Source organism: Scardinius erythrophthalmus (genome assembly GCF_964197995.2).
Source record: "Scardinius erythrophthalmus genome assembly, chromosome: 25".
Taxonomy (NCBI): Eukaryota; Metazoa; Chordata; class Actinopteri; order Cypriniformes; family Leuciscidae; genus Scardinius; species Scardinius erythrophthalmus.
The window spans coordinates 28,052,587-28,075,826 of record NC_138245.1 but is presented as its reverse complement, the minus strand read 5'-3'; the positions used below and the strand labels follow the sequence as shown (position 1 = coordinate 28,075,826).

General features: G+C 37.6%; 1 protein-coding gene across 4 annotated transcripts in view; it reads left to right on the top strand.

Moving 5' to 3' along the window:
* Positions 1–12,618: 12,618 nt before the first annotated feature.
* Positions 12,619–23,240, top strand: part of slc41a1 (solute carrier family 41 member 1) — a 30,105-nt gene continuing 19,483 nt past the window's right edge. Inside the window, exons 1-4 of one of the 4 annotated variants that reach the window (XM_081358605.1) lie at positions 12,619–12,846; positions 14,765–14,930; positions 15,007–15,479; positions 20,015–20,122. In XM_081358605.1, the coding sequence (XP_081214731.1) occupies positions 15,015–15,479; positions 20,015–20,122 (573 nt within the window). In that variant the 5' untranslated portion in view covers positions 12,619–12,846; positions 14,765–14,930; positions 15,007–15,014. Of the gene's footprint in view, positions 12,859–14,404; positions 15,480–20,014; positions 20,123–23,240 lie in introns of all 4 variants that reach the window. The other 3 variants (XM_081358606.1, XM_081358607.1, XM_081358604.1) reach the window with 3 other exon arrangements.

Genomic DNA, 23,240 nt, shown 5'->3' with positions numbered 1-23,240 from the left:
TTCCCTTGCTAACTTCCCTCCATCTCATTCACTCTCATTCATTGCTTACGTTGCACGAGTGCCCACTACTGGCGGAACCCTTGCAATGTGTTTAAATGGAACGCCCTAAACCCACTTGGAATCCGCAATGGAGCTGATTTATTATTTATATTTTTGTTCCTTATGAATTTGTTTTACGCACAATTCTGTAGGCCTGTGTGTATGCTTGTGCTGGTGGGGAGAATATAAAAAAAATACACAAACAAAAATGAGAACAACACAATAAAACTAATATCAGTCAGCTTAAAGTAGTAGTATGCGGTTGCATGTCAAAATAACTATAATTTCATACACTAGCGTTGTGTGGGGTGGGGGCAAATTAAGCGCAATCTGCTCTGATGTCATTGTGGTCTATGGATCTGCCTGAAGTGTACAGGTTGAGTAGACTCGCTCCATCGATCAAAATCAAAGGGTCATCGAGGCTGGAGTCTGTCCAAGTACACTTCCCTCGCCACTTAAAGAAGTTGAACGCACTTTAAAATGGCAGCGGGGATTCCCCTGAAGGGAAGTGCTTAGTTCACAAGTGTATGTCTAAAAGTGGAGTTAAACACAGCCCAAGGCCAGAAATAGATGGGTCAGATAATGGAGACATACAAAATGTGTACTGTTGGTGTGTTTCCAGGAACAGGGTTGGGAAACACAGCTCTACTCAAATTTGAAATCGTGGCCAATGGCTTGCAAAAGCAGTAGAGGAGGCCGTAGAGCTGGGGTTCTAAACTCTGGCCCTCGAGGTCCACTTTTCTGCAGAGTTTAGCTCCAACCTTGATCAAAATCACCTGCTTATAACTTTCTAGTACTCCTGAGGACCTTGATTAGGTGTGTTTGATTCGGGTTAGAGCTAAACTGCAGGAAAGTTGACCTCGAGGGCCAGATTTGAGAACCCCTGTCGTAGAGTTTCCTTCAAACATCTGTCTTAATCCACATTCAGGTAGCAAGCTATAAACATGTGAACGGTTTAAAGGTAAAATGTGAAATTTTAGCACCCCTAGCCAGTGTTGCCAGATTGGAAATGTCCAAGTATCGTACCAGAAGCTCAAAATTATCGTATTTGGAAGAAATTATCGTACACGAGTCAAACCTGTACAGAATACAGCTATTTATTGACAAACAACTTTTTGAAACGACATGAAAATGACAGACATCCCAACCTGCACAAAGTCATTTCTGGGAGTCAAGAAATCTCCAACGGGGTGGGGGGGGGTGGGGTATCGGTTCTGATTCGGTTCGGGAGTATTAAAAGCCCGCCCGCACTTACAACTGATTGTTTGGGTCCTTACATGCGCTTCGTGAGGCACACTAGCACACACACGCAAGGTCTCTCGCTCCCTCTCTCTACACGTTCTTCCCCCGGTAGACGTAGAATCCACAGCTAGATCAATGAGAAGCCCTATGATTACAACGACCACCATTTGAAGTGTCACACAGTTCTGAAATTATCGTACATTATAGGATTTTTTCCATTATTGATCGTACATCGTACAGAGGTCAAAATTATCGTACAAATACGATAATTATCGTACATCTGGCAACACTGCCCCTAGCACAAGATTCTATTCAATGACTGTCGAAAACGACGTTTACACCGATGCCTACTATAGCACCCCTTGTGGCAATGCTGACATATTTCCTAATGCAATCATGAATGAATTCAAACTACAGTTTGTTTACAGTACGTACTTATGTAGAGTATGTTTCAGGCTTAATGTCAGCTCAGCAAGGTTCTTGTATGCTAGACTGTTCAAATGAATAAGCTACAATATCTGACAAGGAATAACTAAGCACATTTTAGGGAACAACATGTATTTTAGTTCCACAAAGCTCGCTGTTAATGCCATTTTTACAAGATGCACAGCAACGACAATCTGCCTCCTAAAGCCAACAGCACCAAACAACCACCGAACGAGTTAAGCCAACAAGAAATGCACAAACACAGCCACACTCGCTTTAGAAACAAGAATATATAGGCGTTTGAAATAGAAACAGATTTACAGTAGCAGCAGTCTCCCTATAACGGTGTCTTGAGATATTTTTAGGTTATTTACAGGGTTGCTAATTAATCTACTGCTATTTTTAGCATGATCATCTAGTAATACAGCTGAGGTATTATTAATAAAGTGATATTAATTGTGCATACCTCCCTGCATTAATTGTGTAGGTGATGTGTGAACAGATTTTGGTGATTTGTATGGTGAATATTGGTATTTTTCACTCATTCTGGTCAGTTTCATCCTTGTCAAAGTTAAATTGCACTGCTGTAGCACATACATGCAATCCTTTTTCTAAATGTTTACAGGGTCTTCAGCAATTTATAGTAGCATCAAGTATTTTATCTTTAAAAACCCCTGAAATCAAAAATTGGGAGTTCCGTGGCTTTTTAAAAATGTAAAGACAAGACATTTGAAATGTTTTACCCCAATTTACTTTCCAATGGGAAATACATCAAAAACAGAACAGGAATATGCCCTCTAAAAATGATTCCATGGGGTTTTTAATGCTACACTAATAAAAAAGATATTGAGTGTGTTCACATGCACAACAATTCAACTCTTTCAAAAATCCCGGCAAAGCAAGAAACATTAATGTGAGATTTGAAATGATTGGTTTACATATGCAAACACACACAGAATAAACTGCCAGGATTGTGGCTTAAACAGTCTATGACCTTTGGCTGATAAAAGAAACCATTTATGCGTTTACGTGACCTTACATGCTGCTGGTTTATTAAGCATAATCAGTGTAAGATTGTGCATGTAAACACACTCATTGTCAGCACAGAGTTCAGAGATGCAGTATCTTGTATCGAAATGAAGTTGAAAAGCCTTTAGGGAAGTCATCATAGCTATGGCCAACATCATTAAATGTTTTTTCTATTATAATGTTTTCACTTGGCTATTTGCTCTCATTTTGTTAGGATAATGTGTCTTGGATGCACATAGCAATAAAATAAAGCACTGTAATAATACATGGTTTTCTACAATTGCTTGTGGTTTTGCCATTAAATGAACTTTGTCTCCAGTCTTTTTGCTTCCTTGTTTCTTGGTTTAAATTCACCATGGTACTCTTATCTGGGGGGGGGGGGGAGAGAGACAGAAACAGTGGATTTACTTTTCTCTCTCTTTTTTTTTTTAATGATGTCGAATAGTGACTCACTTATTTGAGTCTTGAGCAGGATAGTGGTTGACAGAACGGGGAGCGACTCTAACCGTGTGGACTCCTGGCCTGAGGTTTATTTGTCTCTATTGATTTCTCTCACCTCTGCAGAGGTGAAATGTGTCTCGCGGTCCTGTCGGCCACGCTCAGACCTGCTATAAAACACTGCAGAGATGCAGTTAAAAAGTGCTGCAGTGGTTCTACACAGTTTATCTGCACAATGAGGCTAGTGCTGATGTGTTATTGTGTTCCGGATTGCTTGGAAGTCTCTTGGCCTGCTTTTCAGGAAATAGTAAAGCAGTCTTGGCTTTTAGTTTAAACAGGTATAATCTTAAATATCATGAACAAATAGCAGTATTAGTTATCAGTCAAGTCTGAAATGTGTATTTCTCCATCAATTAACTTAAAGGGACAGTGAACACAAAAATGAAAATGTTGTCACTGTCATGTTGTTCCAAACCTGTATGAGTTTCTTTCTTTTGTAAAACACAAAAACTACTGACTACTGAAGAAAAACTGACTATGGAAGTCAATGGGTGCCATCAACTGTCTTGTTACAAATATTCTTCAAATTATATATATTTTTTTTAGGTTTAACAGAAGAAAGAAACTCATAGTTTTCAATGAGTAAATTATGACAAAATGTTCATTTTTGGGTGAAATATCCCTTTAATTTTATCATGTGCTGTCCGATTCGTAAGTCGTTCGTTTGAGCCGATGCTTTATAATGATTTGGTCGAAACAATTTGTGTGCAAAGTAGGGATGGGACGATGGAAATATCGGATTATTTTAACGACTTGATCTTTAAATCTCCTTCAGCAAAAAAAATAAAATAATAATAATATATATATATATATATATATATATATATATATATATGTGTGTGTGTGTGTGTGTGTGTGTGTGTGTGTGTGTGTGTGTGTGTGTGTGTGTGTGTGTGTGTGTGTGTAACTTACATGTCATATCAGAGTTAAATAGCCTATTTTCAATAACCACATTAACACGTCCACTTGATCATATTCCAAATAGGAAATGCAACCAGAGATAAATATGAGAAACGAACATTATTAGTCCACCTCTCGAGACCTTAAATTTGACAAACGCACAACGAACGAAACGTTCATGAACGACCTATATAGTGCAAATGAATGAAGAACATTGTGAGTAACGTTACAAATTTTAAGTAGCCTAACGTTATCTGCAAAATGAGGCTGGAGATAAAGTTATTTTGATCTTCCTCGAACCAATTTCTTAAGTCTGATTCCGTTTACGAATCAATGGTGAACCCTGGAGGTAACGTTAGCTATCACAAATAGCGCCACATTTGTCGTGTTTTGTTTGTTTGTTTTTAGGTAACGTTAGGCAACCAGATGGTATTTCCAATAGCCAGCTGAACAGTGCCTAAAACCCCTCTAAAATGCAACAGACCAGCCTTAACGTGGTGGAAAACCAGGTAAGACCATCATCTTTTTATTTCTTTTAGCAGAGTGTGAGCAATTTGAACGATGGAAATAATCTTGAATTTGAATCAGTTCGAACGAACCGTCTGGAGCGACTCGCTCAAGTGAATCGCTTTCTCAAAGCTAGGGGACTAGTCGACTGGCTGATAAGGCTGCAATTATACCGTTTACCACTTGGTGACACCGTTTATCAGTTTATGTATGCTTACAATCACTGAATTTCCTTGCCATACATTATAATATAGTTTTTGGTTATAATATATCCTACTTAGTCCAAGTTTTCACATGTCTAGAAGAGTCTGAGAACTCTCTAGAAGATCTAAAAATAGCCCACACCATCCAGAATTTGCATTACATTAGAGTTCATAAGCAAACTTGCATTATTCTTTAACAGGCACATGGTGTTTGGCTAAAGAGAATCACATCTCTACACTTTCATTTGTGAATCACTTCCTATTCTGGACATGAAGGCGCCCTGAGGGCACCTAGGTGAAATGTTCTGGGGTTGAAGTACCTTTTTAAGATGTGATACATGCAGTCAGGCTACTCTGTAACCAACCGTTCCTGTGCAGGTGCCTCCTGGCTCCATCCACCTGGTCAGTATTCTGATCACGTGACCTCGCTGAGCTTAGGGCCACTGGGTGACCCGTCGGGAACGGCTTTTGCACCCTGTGCCCGGCTTCAGTGGAGAATTTTCCACATTAGTTGTGTTAAGCTATCTGCGGCACGGCTCTGAATGTATTAAAACAGAGCTTTAATGATGTTTAGGCATAAGAACAATGGGGTAAAATCTAGCAAAGTCGGTCTAAAGTGGAAAATGCTTACTCTCTCCAGTCTCCACTAAACTAGCACGCTTGCGACTCAGAATGTGGAAAACATTATATGATTTTCTGCTGTCTCAGAGAACTTAATTGCAACAAGCAGGGGTTGAAATAATGTTCTGATATATTTAATAATAAATCGAGGAGTGTAATATAACAATTTTCATTCCTCATATTGATACAAATAGAACGCATGCTGCTACACGCTGAAGCTCAGTGAAATCAGATTATAGGATTGTGAGCTTGAATCAGGCTATGTAATACTTGCTGCGTTTGTGGGTGGAAAGAGTAGCAGGAAGACAAATTCAAGAGAATGTCTTTATCTACAAGAAGGTGTTTGTCATAATCATGGTGTAGGGCTAAATTTGTGAGTGTTAACCTCTTTAAATCTGGACAGATATGAGAGATGGTGTCTGAAAATGGCATATTATAATATTATCATTAGGTGCTTGCTATATTTAAGGCTACAGATTCGAAGTTCGTATTAAACGTTAGCGCATAATTCATCCAGCACCTCATGAAAGTGAGATGCCCCGAATTTCACAGATGGTTGAGGAGAGCTGTGCTATTACTTTTCTAAACCATTGGACTTTTCTTTTATGTCTGGCAGATGAGAAAAAAGGAGAAAATAGCATTAAATTACTTTGAAGCAGTGCATATATTTATACATTCGTCTGCCTGGCCAAAAAAAACAAAAAAAAAAATTAGCTGTTTGGATTTAAATAGGCAAATGCTTAAGAGTCAATGACTGGATCATTATTGCTGTGATTATCATGTTATATGTTTGGCAACAGTTCTTCTAACCCTCACTGATGGAGTGTGTGTTCTTTTCTTAAACTACCTTGTATGAAGACACATCATAGCCATATTCCAGGATGACAATGTCAAGATTCATCAGGCTCAAATTGTGAAAGAATGGTTGGGAGGAAGCATCAAGAATCATATTCACACATAAATTGGCTCCTCTGAGCTTAAATTCACTGAAAATCTTTGGGATGTGCTGGAGGAGACTTTACAGAGTGCTGGACTGACCAAAAAATGTATGCACCTCTTGATGGAAATAATGTTGTGATGTTATTTCCATCAAGCTGCATACATTTTTGGTCAAGATCACAGTCAAGATTCATTAGTTAGGTTGAGAAGAACTGTTGCTCAACATATAACATGCTAGAAACTTAGTAATCACTGCAATAATGATCCAATCATAGACTCTTAAGCATCTGCCTACTTAAATTCAAACAGCGATTGTTTTTCGGCTGGGCAGTGTATATACAAAACACATTTTTCAGAACGCTTCCTTGTGCAATACTCACCTCATAGTGTTCTAAACGGTTGCCAGAGCATTGTTTGGTGATTGCAAAGGTATTCAGTGTCATTTTTTGCATGTTACTATGCTATAATTTAAATATATCACAGTAGCCTAGTGAATACATTCATTCGTACCTTTGTCCTGTTGGAATATTTGCTCTTGCAAAATGTTATAGGTATTTAGCCTATATTTGCTCAGCCTACACACGGAGGTAGATTTTTGTTCCTGTCGACTGGGTAATGACCGAGGGTTTTTTCAAGCTGACATTGTTCATAGGCTGAATTTGATGACCAAGATGACCATTGCCTGGTTTCACAGACAGGGCTAAGATTAAGTCAGGATTAGGCCTTAGTTCATTTAGGACATTAAGAACGTGCCTTAGAAAAACACATTACATCTTGAGACAAAACATTATTTTAAGATATGTCAGTGCAAGTTGCTTCCAGTTAAACCAGCTCAAACATTATTCCAAACTGTTTTTTTCATGTGGTCTTTCAAGGTAAACAAGGTCAGGAGGTGTGTTTCTGCACAGATGTAGTTAGACACAGAGTTCCCCACGATCAGATAGTGCCAGCAGAAATACGGGCAATGACTCAGTTTGTTGTCAGGTAAGCAAACCGAACTGTTCATGTTTCCAGTAAGACATGTCACAAAGGCTGACAGCAGGGCATGTCAGGAAGGCCAACGGGTGTCTATTTTTAAGCTAAAGACTATTATTTATTTACAATGATCCCCTTGCCACTCATAGAGCTGAAATAATGGAAAACATGATGCATTAAATAAAACATTCAATACTGTAAGTGCTAGTTATGTAGCTTAATGTAGTTAACAACTAAAATCTTATTGTAAACTGTTACCAATGACACTAATTTCCTCTCTCGTTTGATTGTAAGTTGGTGTGTGAACTACTACCTAAAATAAACAGACGTAATCTGTAAAATCAATTATTTCTGTACTTTTAATTCAATTGAAATGTACGCCGTTGTGCAATTTGTGGCATTGGACCTTGCGCCAAATGTCATGGCAAATGTGAGGTGTGTTTACCTTGCTCTAAAACAGAGAAATCCCTTATGTAATCATATTTACACATTTGGCACCGACGTGCATCCAAGGTATACTTTTTTTTGTAGTTGTGTTCCCAGTGTTATATATTAAGCGCCATGATATACAGTTTAAATGTTTAGCTGATTTGATGCTAGGTAAGTACACAATTATACACTTTAGTAACCGACTGTTCAAATCCAAGTGAATATTCCCTAGAGTAAGACAAAAAACAAGGCACAGCGGACCAATCTGGCAGAGATATCCGGAGAGTTGCCAGGAGAGAGTGGTTGTCATGATGCTGTTGCTATGGATAGATTTGTTTTGCTGGCTCATCTCTGCCTCAGCAAGGAGTGAAAACACTTCAAGAAACACTCTGAGCACTTATAAAGATAATACGGTTTGCAATCCACAAGCTGGTTTTAGAGGTGGCACCTCTGAGGGGAATAAGGTTATCACTTGACTAGCACAGTCGGTGAGAAAACACTCCAGGAGTTTGGAACACTTCAACTGGGGCTTTTTGGATTGTGACATCCCTAAAATAAATGTAACTTCAGTCTCCATTAACAGTAGTTTCACCCTAAACATACAGCTGATTCAACCATCAGTTTTGTTTTAGAAAGTGCCTAGGTGTGAAAATAACAAGATATGGTGTGATAAACATCCAAACATGGTGTTCTAAAATATTTCAATCTGATTTGCAGAAGTATAGGTTAAGTGCATAATAAGAGTATATTTCTGCCAAATGGTTTGTAGCCAAACACATAAAACAAAAAAAAAACCCAAAAAATAAATGTTTATGCGCTATAAACTGAGAAATAAACAACAAAGACCTGCAAGTAATTAATACTTCTATTCAGCAAGGAATCATTAAATTGGTCGAAAACGGCAGTTTAAAGCTGTTCTTTTGAACTTTATATTCATCAAAGAATCCTGAAAAAAATATTTTGTTTCCACAAAAATATGACTGTTTTCGACATTGATAATAATGAGACGTGTTTCTTGAGCAGAACTTCAGCATATTAGAATGATTTCTGAAGGATCATGTGACACTGAAGACTGGAGTAATGATGCTGAAAATTCAGCTTTGCATCACTATTGTCCTTTTTAATTGTAATACTATTTCACAGTATTACCGTTTTTACTTTTTGATCAAATAAATGCAGCCTAGGTAAGACTTATTTCAAAAATATTACCGACCTCAAACTTTTGAACAGTAGTACTGTCACCATTATGTTGTGTTAGTGTCATCATCATGGACTTTTTATCCTCATGTTTCTTTGTTCAGTATGGAAGCTTGTTTCCGCCACTGAATAAAACATTTTAAAAGATAATTGCGACTTTTTATCTCACAATTGCGAGTTTACATCTCGCAATTCTGACTTTATTTCTCAGAATTGCGAGATATAAAGTCAGAATTGCGTGTTTTAAAGTCGCAATTGCGTGTTATAAAGTCAGAATTCTGAGATATAAAGTCAGAATTGCGTGTTATAAAGTCAGAATTCTGACTTTTTTTCTCGCAATTGCGACTTTATATCACGCAATTCTGACTTTATATCTCAGCATTCTGACTTTATATCTCAGAATTCTGACTTTATATCACGCAATTGGGAGATATAAAGTCAGAATTGCATGATATAAAGTCGCAATTGCGTGTTATAAAGTCAGAATTCTGAGATATAAAGTCAGAATTGCGTGTTATAAAGTCAGAATTCTGACTTTTTTTCTCGCAATTGCGACTTTATATCACGCAATTCTGACTTTATATCTCAGAATTCTGACTTTATATCTCAGAATTCTGACTTTATATCACGCAATTGGGAGATATAAAGTCAGAATTGCATGATATAAAGTCGCAATTGCGTGTTATAAAGTCAGAATTGTGAGATATAAACTATTCTGAGGTAAAAAAAAAAAAAAGTCCGTCTTTTTTCCCCCCCTTAGAATTGGACTTTATATCTCACAATTCTGAGAAAATATGTCAGAATTGCGAGATATAAACTCGCAATTATGTGTTATAAAGTCAGAATTGCGTGATATAAAGTCAGAATTCTGAGATATAAAGTCAGAATTGCGTGATATAAAGTCGCAATTGCGAGAAAAAAAGTCAGAATTCTGACTTTATAAGACGCAATTGCGACTTTATATCTCGCAATTCTGACTTTATATCTCAGAATTCTGACTTTATATCACGCAATTCTGACTTTATATCTCAGAATTCTGACTTTATTTCACGCAATTCTGACTTTATATCTCGCAATTCTGAGAAATAAAGTCAGAATTGCGAGATGTAAACTCGCAATTGTGAGATAAAAAGTCGCAATTATCTTTTTTTTTTTTTTTTTGTGGCGGAAACAAGCTTCCATAGTTTCCCGCTCCTCATTTGTGTTCATTGGTTTCAGCTGTGTTCTGTTAATTATCCTCGTTTGTGTTTGCTATATAAGTTGATCCCTCACATTCATTCTCGGTTTGCTCTATGTTGCATTTAGTGTGTGTTTCCCTTCCAGTATGTTTATTATCGTCATTAAAATTTGAGTTGGAATTACTCATCATATTCTGCCTTCCTGCAACCACCCCTGACAAGTATATTGAGATCTACTAGTTCACATTTTCAATCAGCATTTGATTTATTGTTTTGATATAGTGTATTATGTACTGTTGCAGGTCACCCCATAATTAAAATCTATAATTATAGGTGTAATCATACTCTGTTTTTCACTGTCTGCCACACATACTGTACAGTAATTGCATTATAATTAAGATTCTGATTTATATTCTCTTCTGTTCTCTTGTATTGGGAATGCATTGGCAGTTTCCACAGTCTCTGCGTCAGGTGGTCCAGTCAGTTGTCTTTTCATAATCTATGGCCTTGTTCTAATTAGACAGTGACCTTTACATTCTATTAATTTAATGCAGTTCACCAAACTCTGACCTTTTATCAGCTAATGCGGACTTACTGGAATTCATGTGACTGAACCTAATTCCAAACCTGCCTAGTTCTTCTGATGAATTTACTTGTTTGTCTGCATGCTTTGGTTGACTCTTGTGAGAATGGCATGTGCACTCTGCTTTCAAATCATACAGCAAGATTCCTGTTAAACAAATGGTGAAAGATAATCACACTCTATCACTTCTAGTGTTAGTCATTCACTCTGTCTACAACCACCAACAATAAATGACATCACAAGTCAGATAACACTGTCTGACAACACAAATAGGTTATATGTTACTGCACGGCGGCCCTTTGAAAGTGTCTTGTAAACAAATGCGTGCTTCAAAATACAGGTACTTAAGGTCACTAAAGACAACAGGGCAGTAAACACATTCACTTTTGTAACGTGTTCGTCCCTTATCAGAAGGAGACAAGGCTGTCAAATTCAAAATACAAAAGGGCTTGGTTTTGATTTCGCATAAACAAATTAGGCCTACACATTAGATCCCAGCCAAGGCTAGAAGGTTTTCAGAATTAAGCCAGCTTTGGAATTTATGAGAAATATTCTTAGACATTCTTGTTGGCAAGCAGAATAATAACTCTCAAAGCAACTTCTTCTGTCCCCTGAGAAGCACTTCTGAGCACAGAGCACCAGGGGATCTTGTTAGGGGTCAGTTTGCGGATCGTGTTGATGCCTTGGGGTGTAAGCATGTTGTGGAGTCCCGGTTGGCCAGCTTCCTATCATCCTGATAGCTCTCAGAATAAAGCCATGCGTGACTTCTCAGTGCTGAGGCTTATGTTGCATGTACTAGAAGGAAAAGTTTTGATAATTGCACTTTTAAATCACATACTAAACGATAAAGATTCTTCATGGTTCTTTGGAGCCCTATTATTTTGGCTATGACGTTCTTGAATTGGTTATACAGGGTTCATATGAGATCAAAATGTTCTATTGTAGGTTCTTTAAGTCAATGTTTTTATTCCTGCATTAAAACGTCATAGGCTATATTACCATGTATTATATACAAATATCTATAATAAAAATATGCTGTAAATAAATGTGATCAATAAGTTATGCCAAGTTTGCTTAACTAAATTTTCTACTTTTTATTGCATTTATTTTCAAGTTGTACAAGATTCAACTTATATTTTAAAAGTCAGTTTAATGTAATTTAAGTTGAAATTACTTAAACATTCAAGTTGATTGTACTTAAAATTTAAGGCAGCAAAAAAATCTAATCTGTTAGTATTCATTTAGGTTTTTTTTGTTTAGTTTTTTTTTTTTTTGCATTAACTGAATAGAAAAATGCAGTGCTCTCTGTAGTTTAATAATGGATCTAATGCTCCTTACCACAGAACAGATGTTTCTTTTAAATTCATTTTATTTGTCGCTACACGTAACTCAATTTAATTCTGGCAATTTAATAGCAATTATCTTAGTAGTTTCCGCTAGTATGAAGATTAATTCATATTGATTCATTGTCTATGGGTGCATTAGGGTGCAGTGAATGTATTACAGCCCTAGGACTTATTTAGTTTCAATGATTATCCATTTTGTTATATTAAAATCAGATGCGCTTCCTGGTGCTTGGAAATGAACACATATTAACACACACGCGATCCCTTCTTGGCCTACTACAGCGAAGGCTTGTCTCATGAATGTTAATTAGCACCGTGACGCTCCGCTTTCTGATTGGCTGAAAATAAGACTCTGCTCTAGTCAGTTCGGGAAGGAACGAATCGTACTAGGGCGAAGGCTTGGGTTCATGAATAATAATTACGTTGCGTGACTGGACGCTCCGGAAGTTACCAAGCAACGCCTGTGAGATCTATTAGATATTCATGAGCTAAGCGTTTTCCATAGTAGGATTCGAAATGTTCGTCAGCGTCGCCCGCCTAGCGACTTCCTCCTGTCATATAGATGCGCAGGAACGAGCGCGTGTCAAATGGAACAATGTAACGGATCGGAGTTGACAGCCTCAGTCGAGAGGTTACTGATTAATCACGGTCCGGCTCCATAACCATAGATAAGGGCAGAGTTCCGCCTGAGTGACAGGAGAATGACAGCAGGTCCGCAGTGTCTTCAATCCAAGGTAGGACCAGAGGTGATTCATTTACCTGCGTTTTTAATACCACATTGTTACCTTATATGACACATAATATCTGTTTAATTGTAGTTTGTTATTTATTATGCTGCGTTGACATTTTATGCGAACACTGGACAAGCTCGATTCTAATAATGTGTTTAAAAGCCATAAATCACACGTGATTAACTCATGGTCTAATATAGCCTACATTAGTTGTGTAAAATATTTAAAACTATCCAATTGTATAGTTTATACACCTATATATATATTATTTTAGAATTTAAAGATTTCAATTAGAAAATAAAGGTTTTTTTTGTTTTGTTTTTTTACCCTAGCAGAAGTTCCACAAAGAACTTTAGGCTATAGTTTATCATCAGAAAGTCATCTAAACGTCAGATCACCGATCGTATGATGTAAAATATTTTTAGAGAACTGAAAGAACTTATAATTCAAACGAAACCGCATAGTAGCGCAAGAACCTTATAGACCCAAAATGGGGGTTTTATGGGGTTCTTGTTTAACTTTTAAGTGTTCAACAGAACCACATTCGTGGCCAGATACTTTTACACAAGTTTTCACTGTTTAGCCCTGAAAAACACTAACTGTTTTTGCCACTTTGTTCCAATTGGTATAAAGTGTAGAATAAGTCTTACATGAATGGAATAAACGTTCTTTACTGAAGGATATACGTGTGAAGTAGCACCGAGCCGTGTTAATTTACGTCGTCCCATGCTGCGCTGGATTTGATCGGACTACTAAGTAGGGATTTTGTTTCAGTGCGGAGGTAATGAGCAAATTGTTGTTGGCTCGTATACTCCCTTCTCTCTGCCGTCCCGAAAAGACGGTTCTGGGTGCTTGTTTCTCTCAAGAATCGCCCAGAATGTTTCGTCATGACTCATGTTTAAAAGTACATCACGTCATTGTCAGTTTATGAACTTTTTACGTCCGGCGCAAAGTGAGTCCCGTCATACTTGCCTTGACGTGTTTGTCATGAAACTGCATAGCGAAGCCGTTTTGATTGCCATCTATCTATCTATCTATCTATCTATCTATCTATCTATCTATCTATCTATCTATCTATCTATCTATCTATCTATCTATCTATCTATCTATCTATCTATCTGTCTATCTATCTATCTATCTATCTATATGTATATCTGTCTATCTGTCTATCTGTCTGTCTGTCTGTCTGTCTGTCTATCTATCTGTCTGTCTGTCTATCTATCTATCTGTCTGTCTGTCTGTCTGTCTGCCTCTATACTTTGAAGTTTTCATCATGTTATAATGTGGAAAATATTTCATTATTTGTAATGTGCAATTTCTTTAGGGGGTTTAAATTTTTTAGCTTGGTTTTATTAAGTCATTCAATTCAAAGTAGAAAAAAGGTCTTCTCTCACATTTAATTTAAAATTAAGGCAGCAGTTAAACTTAAGTTTATAATTTAGTAGGTTGATATAGCTGCAGTATATCTATCTGAAATTCTAATCCAAACAGATCTTATCTGATCGATTTTTTTAGCTTAAATCGTTAAAAAAGTTATAATAGGTGTCATTCCCTTTGGCAGGTGACAAGTCGACCTTATCAGACTCAGCCATTTCAATGAGTTGTAACAGTACCCTGGCTCCAGAGACCTTTAAATACATTTCAAAAAGCATTTTACCACGTGGTGTAAAGTGAGACACCTCCAGCCCTCCAACTGCCCAACGCTGGTTGGATAGTTATATAGATGCCTTCAGGTGCCTTCAAGAGACACAAGCATCGGACGTTCATTAGGACCCTCAGAACCCATTTTTCTCGTTCATTTTTGTGACATTTTGCTCTTACAGGACATCAGCTTTGTCCCTTTTGTGAAGAATAACTCACTTGGATTCTTTCTTTTTTTTGCACACAGGCTAACATGCGGCTTTCTGTTGTTGTCTTAAAGGAAAATTTGCTTTGAATGGGGAACATAATTTGCATGCTACCCAAGTTCAGGCAGGATCTTACACAAACCTGGAGACGGGGAACGCACCTGCCTCTCTTCCTCGACCTGTAGACTCATTCATCAGCACCAGCCGTCTTTAATGGGATAAACTATCTCCAGAGATCAGGTGAACGGCTGATCTAAACTTAAGTAAGACCTTCAAGCTTCTTAATTTCTTCTTAATTGACACTTTTCATCCTAAGGCCTCCGCATGGTACTCTGGTCGAAAGATCAAGACAAACTGTCCGACATGTCCACCGGGACGGAAAGGATAGAGATGAAGAAGGAGGGGGCGCCGCCGGCATACCACCACTCTAATGGGTCTGTCCATCCGGTAATACTACCCGACAACCCCGAGGAGGTGCCGCAGACTCCCGGGGAGTACGAACTCACAGAGGTGACCTCCTTACCGGACCGCGGTGATCAGGAGAACGAGCGGCCGGACATGGTGGTCCTCGACTGTCGGGCCAACGCGAAGGGCCAGAGGGAAGAGGACGCACTCCTGGAGAACGCCAGCCAAAGCAATGAGAGTGATGACACTAGTACGGACCAAAGCCCGGTGCCACCGGCTCCACTGAAGGAAACGTCCTTCTCCATTGGACTCCAGGTTTTGTTCCCTTTCCTGCTGGCAGGGTTTGGGACAGTTGCAGCTGGCATGGTTCTGGACATTGTTCAGGTGAGTAAAACCAAAATTTCCTTGTGTTTAGTGTAAATGTTGGAGATAAAACAAAACATTTCAAATAAGTATATATATGTGGAAAAAATTCCAGTATTGGAATAATATGAGAATATTTTGTCCTGGAATATATTTATTTATATCCAAAAAGACTTTTCAGTATTGTTGATCTTGTTTATTGAAAAGAAACACCACACCAAAGCCTGACATGTACAGTACAAATGTCAGAAGTAAAACTAATTGGCACACATTCTGAGGTTTTGCATGCTTGTGATGCCATTGACAGAAAGCCCATCAGTCAGAGTTTTTCAAATGAGCATGTGCCATGCTCTACAGATGCTGGTTGCTTGCATCAGGTTCTTTCCAAATAAGCAGTGAGCATGTGCTGCTCCATTCTAAGGTGTTCCCTTGTCCCCAACAGCACGTGGAAGGGTGTAATGGTGTTGATTTTTATTTAGAGGATGTGTATGGTCTATAAATAATGGAAATCTACATGGGGTCTATTTTTCAACAGTGATAGATTGCCACTGGATGGATGGATGGATGGATGGATGGATGGATGGATGGATGGATGGATGGATAGATAGATAGATAGATAGATAGATAGATAGATAGATAGATAGATAGATAGATAGATAGATAGATAGATAGATAGATAGATAGATAGAGATAGATGCGTGTTTTTACGTTTGGTCTGTTTAAAAATAAGCACATCTCGGCTGGCAGGTTGAATAGTTTTTTTAAGGTCAGTCTAATAAAGATGAAGTCTATAAGTTAAGTGTCTTATTGGCAGTCATATCACTTTCACATTTAGCTCAAACCTTTTTAACTCTTGGCTGCTCTAATTCCACAGTGCTGTACTGTATCTGTACTACCTACTGAAAATGCACTACTCTACAGATAGACATATGACTTTCTGTTGTACCCTGGGTACTAGATGCAAGAACGGATAACCATGTGTTTTTTCAAAAACAGTGAGTCTCTGAAGAGGTGTCTTGTTCCATGTAATACTTACCTCACTTCCTCAGTTTCCTCAGTAAACGATAGAAATCACATTTGAAATCCAAAGAGTGATTGTTTATTACTTATTGTTGTTTTCTGAGGAAAGGGTGTAGACCTGTGGATTGGCGTAAATACATTTTATAACCAATTGTGTGGAAGAGAGTTCACTAGGTGTTGTTGACGTACAGCATTTATGAGGTTTTAGCTCACTACAGCTCCACACCCTTTGTAGTCTTAACCAGCGGGGAAACTTGTTTTTCAGCCGGCTTGGTGATTTCGCCTTTTAGCCTGCTGATGTGGAATGTATTGTGCTAGAAAACCTCTTGTCAGACCTGTTTGTGCTGAAGTTTGAATGTGTGAAAAACTATTTTTACCACAAGGAGGATAGACTAAACATTAAGGCCTTACAGGAAGCCAGTTAGGGTTTACCACATTCATCCTCATCGCATCTTGACAGATTTCAATGCAGACAGACAAGCCTAATGTCCTGTCCTAACCCTCCATGTGCTGAGATCTTATTGTAAGTTTCTGTGTTGTTCAATATAATGTTTGATCACATGATTGGCTTCTATTATTCACGAGTGCAGTTGACTGATTTCTCGTGCAAACAGCAAGTTTTGTGTCAGACGTCCTGTGGAGTAACTGTGGTCAGAAATTGTCCCTCTTTTCTCTCCTAGAGTAAAACTAGTGACTTGTTCTGTTTGCAAACACACATAAATCACCTAATTTCCTTGAACAATTAACGTGTAAGATTTGATGTGATTATTTAGTGGCGTTGCCAAGGTTAGTGTCAATATTACTTTGGATTTAGTGTAGGAGTGCCTAATCCTGTTGGAGATCTACCGTCCTGCAGAGTTCAGTTCCAACCGGAAAACCCTGGTTTACAGTGGTTTCAATCCCTTTAATATTTATCTTTATTTATCTATGATGTGTAGTTTGTCCCAAATTGTTGGCAGTGTTATTGCATTTTAGGTATTTATTAATATTTAAACTAGCTTTAATTTTTATATTTTCAATTTTAATTTTAGTTTAGTCTGTTTGTTACGTTCTTGTTTCCGGAAGTCAGTCGCTAGTTCCACCGTCTCAATGACATCACGCGCGTCGTTAAAGATGGCAAGCTATAATTGGTCGGGAAGAAACGTGTAGTCTGAGGTGTTTCTTGTCCATGACACGACAAGAATTTAGGAGTCAAATTCGCATAATCTGACACAGTGACTATCGTAACAGACAAAAATATTATGTAGTCTGAACCCGGCATTAACATTTTTCCCTGATGGACAAAAAACCTTGGAAAAATGTCCCATAGAGTTTAATTGAAGGACTTTAGCCTTATCTAGATCTGTTCTTGTTTTGTTTTTAGTAAGTAAGCAACCCCTCGTTGCAACCATTAAATCTCAATAGAAGCCGCATAGAAAAACTAACAAGCAAAATTGTTAATGAGTGATGGTTAAGCAGCACTAATCATATTTTCCAGACAATTTCCAGATTATTAAAGGGATAGTTTACCCCAAAATTTAAATTATCATTATTTTACTCACCCTCATGTTTCTTTCTTCTACAGAACATAAAAGAAGATATTTAGAAAAATGTCTCTATTTTACCATACAGTGAAATATCTTCTTTTGTGTTACACAGAAGATAGACAGTCAATAGACACTCTTAAAAAAATATATTTTTATTGGCATCATAAAGATCCATTAACATCCATGGAACCTTTCCAATACACCAAAGGTTCTTTATAGTGGAAAAGGGTTCTTTAGATTTTTCCACTGAAAGGTTCATTGGAAACAAAATTGTTGTGGAAAAACCCTATAAGCTGCTGTACTATTGACAAGTTTATCTTGTAAATCTTAGCGTACACATATATCACTGCAGGTTCACCAGTGTTAAACACAACCCAGGTTGGTAGTGTGTCTTCAGAATTCCTCTGTGACCTTATACTCTGAGCCTTGGAGACCAAGGTGCTGGAACCGAGGAGCGTTGCCAGCCAACATTACACAATCCTGCAATCCGAGCCCCCCCTCCGGTTGCATGCCTGCACTGCTGTGCGTCAAGTTCGCAGAACCCTGGGAGGCACATGGAGGCATTAGCCAGGACTGCTCTGTTCCCTGAAGACAACATCGTTCTGGGGGAGGGAGATAGACAGAGTAGAGGAGGTTCAGTCAAAGGGAACCGAAGACAAAGTGGCTGGGCGCCAGCTCCCAATTGATGTTCGTCCTTTTTTAAAAGTGGCCCCTGCACTGCCAAAGACTCAAGGAAAAAGAAACGGCCATTAAAACCCGCCTACTGGAAGCTGCACCGCTCAAACTCCTTAACTACTGCTTTTTGCTGCTATTTGTAGGAGATTTTGTGTTGTGTGTTATGTTTACCGTTCACTTTTTCTCTAACGTTACGTTAGCAGTGCCCGCCACACTTTCCCACTCTCTCCATGTGCTGACAAGATGCTGCTAGAATTGATTTAGCTAGTCAGTGTCAGGCCTGTAATTGCTGTGCACCAGTGGGAATGGGTCTAAAGATAAGCACTCCTTCTATGTATCGATCTATACTGCATGCTGCTGCATTGCATCGAAGGCACCACAGCCTAATGGAAAAGAAACAGCCTGCCAGTTACCAGAGTCATCAACTTGGTCAGACATCTCAAGTCGGGTGCTTGGAAGAGGTTCAAATGGACGGAGGCGTCAATAGACCTGAAATTGGCCTGAGTTTAACATTGGCAGATGATAAGCTCAGTGTTATCAGAGCTTTTCCCCTTGGAAACTTGGTTATAAATGGAAAAGTGTGTTTGTTTTTTTGGTGTTTTATCTCACATGCAAGGATTCCACAGAAGATGATTTCATGGTTGCTCTTTCGTAGCTCAGGAGATATATTTGAGTTTTCTGTATAAACTTTGTCTACATTTCCTAAAATTCCTTTCAAAAATAGAAATGGACACAAACAAGTCAATTGCTGACATACAGTTAAAAAGCAGAGCTATAAAATGTGAATTAGTTAATATTAGGCAATAATATCATATAACTATTAGTCCTGTCAAATCAATTAATTGATTAATCAAATCTAACATTTACACAAACACACACATATATAAATATATACATACATATATATATATACTGTATATATATTTATAATCCTGTATATTACAAACTTTTATGTTAAATGCGATTAATCATGATTCATCAATTTGACAGCACTAATAACTTTTTTTTTCTGGCAGGATCACGATCCACAATCTTATTACAAATCTTTTTCATGTTTTATTATTGATTATCATGAATATTTTGCAAGTTTTGATTTCCCTATTTAAAAATGATAGCCCTACAAGTTAACACAAAAGTAAAAAGACCAACAGGATATTTATATTGAGATCTTTTGGTATATTGGCTGATAGGAGAACATTGTGAGATATTGTTGAGAAGATCACAAACTTGGGATCACAGGGTCTTTAGTTCCAACATGGCTTACAGAATATCTCTAGTTGTTGTTAGGCTTTAATGTGTAGTGATTATAGCTAAAAGGTTTCTCTTTCTCAATAGCATTGGACGGTATTCACAGAGGTGACTGAAGTCTTTATCCTGGTGCCTGCTCTCCTGGGCCTGAAAGGGAACCTGGAGATGACCCTTGCGTCCAGACTGTCTACCGCGGTAAGTCTTTTAATATTGAACGCATTAGATTTCCAATGGGCATGATTGAACCATTTTTTGTTTAAAAATAAAATAACAGATAAATGTTGATAAAACAGAATAAAAATAAGACTCTGAAAGGAATACTGATCAAAAATCTGTATGTACTCCAGCATATTTATTGACTCGTATCACTGAGATGTCAAAATATGGACTTAAATACCATCTCGTCAGAATTTCATGACGCAATTTCACCTGCGTGGTTTTCCTTTGTCTGGATGGTGACTAATGTTTACTTAAGCCTTTGTGCAGCTTTCAGAGGTGTGTTTGAGTTTCATGTAACCTCAGATGGAATCATTCCTCGGGAATCAGGAGAATCAATCCTGCTGCTGTAGAAACTACACTTATATTTTCATTTGAAGGAAAATATTGGCGTAACAGGGGTTAGATAAAGAGCCGTTGACTGAAATATAGTTTGAGGGCAATTGCATTTAGGAAGGTTTGGTGAGTGGAGGTGTGCTATTACTTTTCTGATCAAGTGATCATCAGGTGATAAAAATGTCTTACACTTTTAACTTGCCTTACAAAAAACTCATCTCTATGACACTGTGTTGAAACATTTGCTGTGGTGCCAGGGCTTTTTGGATTCTTACTATGTTGTTGCTTACTTAGGAACTACCAAAAACACCCCAGAAACTGCAGAACAATGGCCTGGCGATGAGTTTTATATAGACAAACAACACTTACATTTTACACTTACACTACCTTTCAAAAGTTTGGGGTAAGATAAGTATGAGACATTTATTCTTTTATTCAAAAAGGATGCATTAAATTGATCAAAAGTATCAGTAAAGACATTTATAATGTTACAAAATATTTCTATTTCAAATAAATGCTGTTCTTTTGAACTTTCTAAGAATCCTGAAACAATGTATCATGGTTTTCGCAATAATATAAAGCAGTAGAACTGTTTTCAACATTGATAATAATAAAGAAATGTTTCTTGAGCAGCAAATCAGCATATTAGAATGATTTCTGAAGGATCATGTGACACTGAAGACTGGAGTAATGATGCTGAAAATTCAGCTTTGTCGTCGTGATAATAAGAATATTTTAAAACGTATTAAAATAGAAAATTTCAAAATATTACTGTTCAAATAAATGCAGCTCCAAGTCTTTTTCCAAAAACATTACAAAATCTTACCAACCCCAAACTTTTGAATGAGTGCAAATTTTCTTCAGAAATCGAGTTTGTTTACTTGCGTTTGAATGTACATATGTCTGTAAGCAGCAACAATGTGAGGTCAGTTATCCACTATTAAACGTTTTCACAAAGCTTCATTGTCCTTCACTGAAGTATGTTAAAAGTAGGGTAAAAACTTGGGCTGTCTGCCCCATTCTCTCAGAGCTTAATGGGACATCATGCAGGACACTATGGTCAAATTAACATCATTTTAATCCTGTTAAGCACATGACCGTACACTTCCCCTAGTTACTCCTACACTCGATGTGTCTCGGCTAGACTCGGATATGCCAGGTTTGTGGTTCATAGCCAGACATTCTTTTGGGCTGTGGTTCTGTGAGATCCTGCCACAAGATTACATGTTTAATCAGAACACAGCCCACGTTTGCTGGTTACATCTTGGAGCAGTGTTTGCACGCTGTGGATGACATTGTTTTTCATTTAATTACTTATGAGAGCAAGCAAGATAATAAGCCATCCCAAAATTGCATTTTTCATCATTTACTCACTTTCAAATCATATTGTTATATTAAGAAAAATAGGAATGTCATGGGAGTAAGTAAATGATGTGAAATTGTTCATTTCTGGGTAAACTAATACCCTGATTAAATACCTGTACTTGTTAAACACTTTAAATTAGGTGCAAACCCACACTCAGAAAAAGTGATTCACGAGCAACAGAAAGCGTCGACCCCGCAGTCCTGAGGTCGCCTGTGTGCTGTAAATCTACAGTAAGGCTTCGCTGCTTTATGCTGTTTCTCAGAGCCCACTGCTAATTATCAGCAGATTAACAGCACTGTTGCTTTTTAATGCTCTTACGGCACTTCAGAAAAGATTGAATTCCTTTCATAGCATGAATTAGAACCACATGACCCCATGTAATGGTTTATCAAATTTTCTGTCCTGTGTCAATGTATTTCCTATTCCAGCAGGAATTTGGGATGGGAGATATCAATGGGTGTGTCTATGATTTGATACTTGCTATTGCTGTTTTGCTACATTCTTACATTATTATGCTACCGAGCATTTTATTGAACAGAGCTTAAGAGACCATATAAATGTCATCAATATTTTTGGCCCATTTTCTGGAAGACAAACACTGTACTTTTAAATGTGTATATCTGCTAAATTATTTTAAGTTTAAGTATATATTATAAAGGAATTGAATACTTTTATTCAGCAAGCATGCATCACTTTGATCCAAAGTGAAAGTAAATACATTTGTAATGTAACAAAACATTTGTGTTTCAAATAAAACTGCTCTTTTGAACTTTCTGTACAAAAATGCATCATGGTTTTCATAAAAATATTAAGCAGCACAACTGTTTTTAACATTGATAATAATAAGATTATTAATCATGTTTCTTGGGCAGCAGATTCACATATTAGATTGATTTCTAAAGATATTAAAACATATATAAGAATATATCACAATAATAATGTTTTAAAAAAAATGCAGCCTTTATGTGCATGAAAAAATCGGTTGTGTATGTATATACACTTACCGATTCAGTCATTTCATGACGGTATGCTGGGAAGGGTGAAGTTTGACGATGAGCTGTCTGGTACGTTTCCCATCAAACGAGGTGTAAAACAAGGCTGTGTATTAGCGCCTACACTCTTCGGTATTTACTTCTCCTATGTATTCAAAAGAGCATATGAAGACCTGGACAACAATACTGGTGTCTCCCTATTGTCATGTAACGATGGAAATTTCTTCAATCTGTCTCGTTTTAAAGCTAAAACCAAGACCCAGCAATGTGTTGTGCGTGAACTACTGATTCTTTATGCGCGTCATCTCCGGATCAGCTTCAAATCCTGATAGATCGATTTGCCGAATCATGTGACAAATTTGGACTCGCCATTAGTCTGAAAAAGACTGTTACAATGTCACAG